This window comes from Numida meleagris, chromosome 7 (genome assembly GCF_002078875.1).
Source record: "Numida meleagris isolate 19003 breed g44 Domestic line chromosome 7, NumMel1.0, whole genome shotgun sequence".
In the NCBI taxonomy this organism is placed as follows: Eukaryota; Metazoa; Chordata; class Aves; order Galliformes; family Numididae; genus Numida; species Numida meleagris.
Genome location: NC_034415.1, coordinates 30,128,184 through 30,134,116, shown reverse-complemented (window position 1 = coordinate 30,134,116; position 5,933 = coordinate 30,128,184). Strand labels below are relative to the sequence as shown.

General features: G+C 39.2%; 1 protein-coding gene across 1 annotated transcript in view; it reads right to left on the bottom strand.

Moving 5' to 3' along the window:
* The window catches only part of RABGGTB (Rab geranylgeranyltransferase beta subunit), a 17,252-nt gene continuing 13,959 nt past the window's right edge, over positions 2,641-5,933 (bottom strand). Inside the window, exons 8-9 of the mRNA XM_021404590.1 lie at positions 5,460-5,609; positions 2,641-3,991 (exon numbers count right to left, since the gene is read on the bottom strand). Of these exons, the coding sequence (XP_021260265.1) occupies positions 3,851-3,991; positions 5,460-5,609 (291 nt within the window). The 3' untranslated portion in view covers positions 2,641-3,850. The remainder of the gene's footprint in view (positions 3,992-5,459; positions 5,610-5,933) is intronic.

The following is a 5,933-nucleotide window of genomic DNA, read 5'->3' as shown; positions in this document are numbered from 1 at the left end:
TTTTTGCAGAGGGGCAGCCGCTTAGTAGAGCTATAGACTATACAGCTGTTAATCTATACAGCTGGGCATTAAACGATTGAATTAAAAGTATACAAATACAGCCCTATAACAACGGCAGGGGACCAAAGAAGGGGGCCACTACGTTTCTTAAAACAGCAGGTGAGCATTTAAGCATAATTTGTTTAATGTGCTTTCTTCAGCTGACTAGACAACCGGAGACTGTTTTTAGCAGGAATTGAGAGACAGCATCCCCTGCAGAACTAACAAAAACCCTTCATTAAAAACAAACACACACACCAACATAGACCAACATAGGTAGTGTACCTAGATACTGCTTTAAATACAAGAGCATACAGACCGGTTTGGGTACCAGCATATGCTACCACCATGGAAACTCTTTCAGTTTAAGAAAGCATTATCCCAGCACTTCAATTCCCTTACCTGAAAAATCACACCAAGCAGAGGCCAACCTGAACACGGACACAGCTTGTCATGCCGCAGGCACAGTCTGATGGCTGTTCAGCTCTGCAAGTTCTGGAGTGACTGCCAGGGGCTGCTCCACTGCCAGCACCAAAAGGCACCGACTGCCCAGGTCAGAGCAGGTGAGCACCTCAGCACTGAGCCTTCTTTAAAAATACAAGTGTCAGAAACTTGAGTTTCACTGCAAAGGATGAAGAATGTGTTCCAATTCTAGACGTTGCTATTGTCTTAATTAAGTCCTACGCTGAACTTCAGACTCCTGAAGATGGTCTTAGACCTTCTCTTCAGACAGAAATCTAAGTGCAAGGCCAGAAAAACAGAAACAAAAACTACATCTTCCCCACAACTCTGATTTCTTATCTTCATAAGTCATACTGCTGACTTAGCCTAACCAGGCTGTCACAGACATGACACCTTTAGAACAAAGCACCTGTCTCTACCCTTGATCACTGTCTTAGAAGCAAATCGAATGGCTGCTGATTTCCACCAAAGTCCTTTTATTGCTGGGACTGGTAGTTACACTGTAGCACTGAAGAGTTAAGTACGAAGACAGTGTCGGTACCTTTCATAGAATCATACAATCAGCAAGGTTGGAAAAGACCTACAAGATCATCCAGTCCAACCACCCACCTACCACCAATAACCCCACTAAACCATGCCTCTCAACACAGCGTCTAAATGTTTATGAACACCTCCAGGGACTGTGACTCGACCACCTCCCTAGGCAGCCCATTCCAGCACCTGACCACTTGTTCACAAAAGTAGTATTTCCAAATGTCCAGCCTGAATCTCACCTGGTGCAACTTGGGGCCATTCCCCCTCATACTGTCGCTGGTTAGAAGAGAGAAGAGGCCGACCCTCAGCTCACCACAACCTCTCTTCAGGAGTTATAGAGAGCGATAAGGTCTCCCCTGAGCCTCCTCCAGACTAAACAACCCCAGCTCCCTCAGCCGCTCCTCACAAGGCCTGTGCTCCATACAAAGAACTGCACAGAAAAAAAAGAAGTACAAACTTCTGAAAGCCTTTAATAAAGGACCTGTAACTGAATACTATGAAATTAATTATTGCAACGTATCAAGTATATAAACTCAAAAAATCAAGAGAAGCATTCAAAAAACAGAAGGAGACTTATACTCTGCACCAAAAACATATTGAAGTTGTAGCAATCAGAAAGATCAACACGACGGAAAAGGCATTACAAAGAGGTGGAAGAACCAGCACAATAGAAAGATGCTATAAAGGAAGGGAAGTAGATCACTCACCTGTATCAGAAGATTCTGGGTTCACAGGGAAAAGCTCCACCAAGGAGGGATCTCCAGAAAGATCCTTCCTCAGTGGCAGTCAGCCCTTAAATGAGGCCTAAGAGGATCCAGGCTCCAGCCCTTCCGGTCACACAGTGAATTGCCTCCACCTGTGCTCCCAGGCCTGACCGGGTCTTTCCTCCAGGTGCTCCATCAGTGCTTCAGGCCATAACTCAGCAGTTCCCTTACAGAACTGTTTTAATATATGCACATTCACCAACTAATTTTTTTTCCATGGTACATTGAAAAAAAATGATTTTGTTCACTTAAGAAAAAACTGGGATGATTTTTTTTAATATATATACACAATATCTATAATAAACGAAGAGGTAAAGAATGGAAGAAAAATTGATAAGTTTTTAGTTGGGATACACACTCATTCATTCTTAACATGCAATCTGTATAACACGATCTTTAGTAATTACAGCTGCCTTAACAAATCAAGTTGACCAGACCTCCTTCCAAGAAAAGTTCCAGTAACGTTAATAGGATTTCAACCTACAGTGTGCTACACTCTCATGTGATATCATCCACATTTTAATTCCCAGTATCTCAGACTATACTAGACTAGAAATTCTGAACAGTATTCTGTTTATATAACATGGAAAAAAATAGCAAATGCCAAGGTACTGAAGGGTGAAGCCTTGAATAAAAAAAAAAGTGGCACTTCCAAAGGCAACCTAAAATGCAAGGTTAATTTCTTTCTTAGTTTTTAACTTTATTTTTTAATACAAATAAAGAAAACCTGATCTGTGCTCTTATTCTCCTCTACTCAACAGAAAGTCAACCTTAACTTAATTCCAAATCTTGAAAAAATAAATTCCAGGCTTTGACGAAATAATTCACCAGGAAACTGAACTACTAGAAGGTAAGTATTTTAATCCATTTTCTTTTTTAACATCATCTAAAAGCTTTGGGAGAAATAAAGGTTAAAAAAAGAACCATGATATTTGAGCATTCAAACAATCTTTGAACGTCCCAAAAAGTTATTGCACCTTATACTCTACTAAGATGAATGGGTTGGATAAAACTAACCAGATGGTGTTTAAAAGTGTTGAAATAGTTTTAGAGCTTCTTTAAGCATACATACAGAGATTATCAAAGATGACTTCTTCCCCTTCACAACTACTTTTAACTGTGAACTGGAATACCATTAAGTTTCAAACAGTGTGTGGGAGGATATAAAGTAACATGCAATTTTAGGGCTTCTGCAAAGACAAAAGGATTTCATCTTTCAGAAGAGTGTTTTCCATGGCTAATTTAACTCTCAATTACACCACAATAAGGTGTTGGCAATTTTTGTCTTAAAAGCTGCAAAACCAGAATTTCAATCCAGCAATGAATTTAGGATCAGCACTATATTCAGCTGCAAGTCACCTTCCTATAAAGATTTCTCTAGAATGATTAACATTAGCAATTTGTGATGTAGATACACTCAAGTTATGCTCCACTTCAACTATCAGTGGAATTTTGTGTAAAGGGACTTCACCAGTAACAGAGTACATTCCTGTATTTAACGGAACCACATTTTTTGTTGCTTTCACTGGTAACAATGACTATCAGAAGAAAAAGCTTGCATCTCAGTAAATAAAAGTGAGGGCAAGAATGAACAGAAATAATTAAACAGACAAGTGTTTGGCATTAAGTGCATGGCTTAAGTAGGGTGCTTTTTTTCCCATATTCTTTTAAAGTGCTGTGTGTAATACACCATCAAAACATGCTTGCATAAAGACAGATGCTACCACAGTTGACGTTGCAGGAATAGAAAAAAATTAAGCCATTCATGCTACTGTTTCGACTTGATTATTAAAAAAAAGCCCATATATTTAGATACAGATTAGAAATGTTTCTACATCTCTTATATACAACCAAAGAACATATTACACTCAGAATACTACAACAAGCCTGTTACAATACAGTTCACAAAGTGACAAAGCCCACAGTAAAGCTACTGCTTTACTATAGTAATGTAAACACATCTCAAAGAAGAATATTCTAAGCTTCAAAGATGACTTCCAATCAGTAAAACCAAACCAAGAGGGTACATCAGCTTGCTGTCTCCATGAGATTTAGCTCACAAGCTCAGGCTGTACATTTATTCTTCGAAGGACATCTTCTGGCATACAGAAGACAGGATTGACAGCCTTAATTTGTTCCTCCCCCAATAAGGATAGTCCAGCAATTCCAAACAAAGTGTGAAATGGATCCACCTGGAAGAAAGAAAGATTGTGTCCATTTCCAAAAGAACAATCAGTTTTCAGTGGTATGGAAGCTTCTGTCCATTAGCAAAAGAACTACAAGCCTGTGTAATTGAAGATAACACTGCAACCGCACAAACTTCCACTCGTGCTCTTGAGCTGGTATAAGCCCACATGCAAGACAACTCCCACAGTATGCACTTACAATACTATAATCCACTCAGAAAAGCATTCATGTGTCTCCACTTCCATGTAGTGTCATACGATAACGGAAGCAAATACAAAAAAAATAGGCTAATATGATCATCCACAAGTATCACTTCCCCATTTTGCTCGTCAGCAACAGTATAATGCTGTTTAATGGTCTCTGAATAAAGAGCTGTGCTGTAAAAGGAGAGCAGCAATCTACTGTTAAAATGAAAAGTAAAAAAAAAAAAAAATACAAGAAAAGAACCAAAAGAGATCACCAGTTACTTTATATCAAAGCATTCCTTCACTATAGGAATTTCCCCGGAAAGCAGGTATCATCACATAACTGAAGCAGACTATTTAAATTCTTACGGAATATGCATCCTGTCAGTGGACTTAATTAGTAATTCCACAAAATCCTATCTAAAATTACCCAGTGCAGCATACACCCTGTTTGCACTACTGGAATTTCTGGATCTTATCACAGAGGTTCTAAACAGCAGTAAACTGAGCTAGATTATCATGTTATAGCCACATACACGAGATCCAACCACGAGATCACAGCCTAAAAGGTTAAAACTATACTAGCATAACCAACCTTGCTCTTTGGATGTTATAGCTACGATTTTCCGACCCTTCACAAATAAGCAGCCATGTATTCAAGGGCAATTGCACTGAGATCTCATAATACTTTTATTTGACCAGCACCCTGTACGATCTCAATGATTTATGCTTCAAACCATAGCAAATACAACTACTAAAATATAACCACACTCTCAGCCAAGGAGAAAATTAATACCACCAGCTTCTTCATAATGTCACTACAAAAAGCTTCCTCCTCCCTCATTTACACCAATGTCAGTGAGAGGATTTATGCAGTGGCATGTAACTATTCTGAGCATTTACTCATGAGTTATTCAGATCAGACAAAAGCACCAAGAGATTTGAGACTACTCAACTTGTGGTGGTCTCTAGATGCTTGCAAACTGTTCAAGTGTCAACGTTTCACCTAAGATCTTCCACGTAGTCTTACGAGAAACAGTGTGGCATGTATTACAGGGACAGCAGCTGACTTCAGTGTGGCATTCTATAGCGCACGTGCAGTATGCAATTGCACGTGGTTCCTGTGTAAGCCTTCTAAAGCAACTCTACCTTGTTCTTTCCCAACTGCAAGTGTTGCAGTTCTGCAAAACGCTGATATCTTGATCACGTGTTACACTTAAACATGAAACACACTTTTTAAGTTGAGAATTTCTATTATGCAAACTTGACTTAATTGAAGATTATTTACCATATCTCCTGGTCTGTCAGCAAATCCTCCAGTCTCCTCATCCTGGCAAGCCAAAATAAAGCAGCGCAGTTTCTCTCTGTCAATCCAATGTAACCTACCAATCATCTTCAGAGATGCTAGAACCCACCATGAATAACATACATCAGGTAACTGGCGAACAGAGAAGCAGAGTATTACTTGATTTCATTGTTAACATGACATCACAAACTTATTTGTGAGTATATGAACTCCTAGCTGTGCTATCATAACATGGTCACATAGAAACAATGCTTCTCAGTGGTACAGGAAGCAAGTTTCTGGATACAGTTTCTTTTTAGATACCCTCTTCCTGTTTTCAAGAAACAAGACAAGAATGTTATTTTGAAACAGCCTTCATCTCCTGTGGGACAGGCTACAAATCTACATCACCTTTTTCATGAGTAAGGACAACAAGCTTCGGGAAAGGGAAAAAGGGAAAAAGGGAAAAAGGGAAAA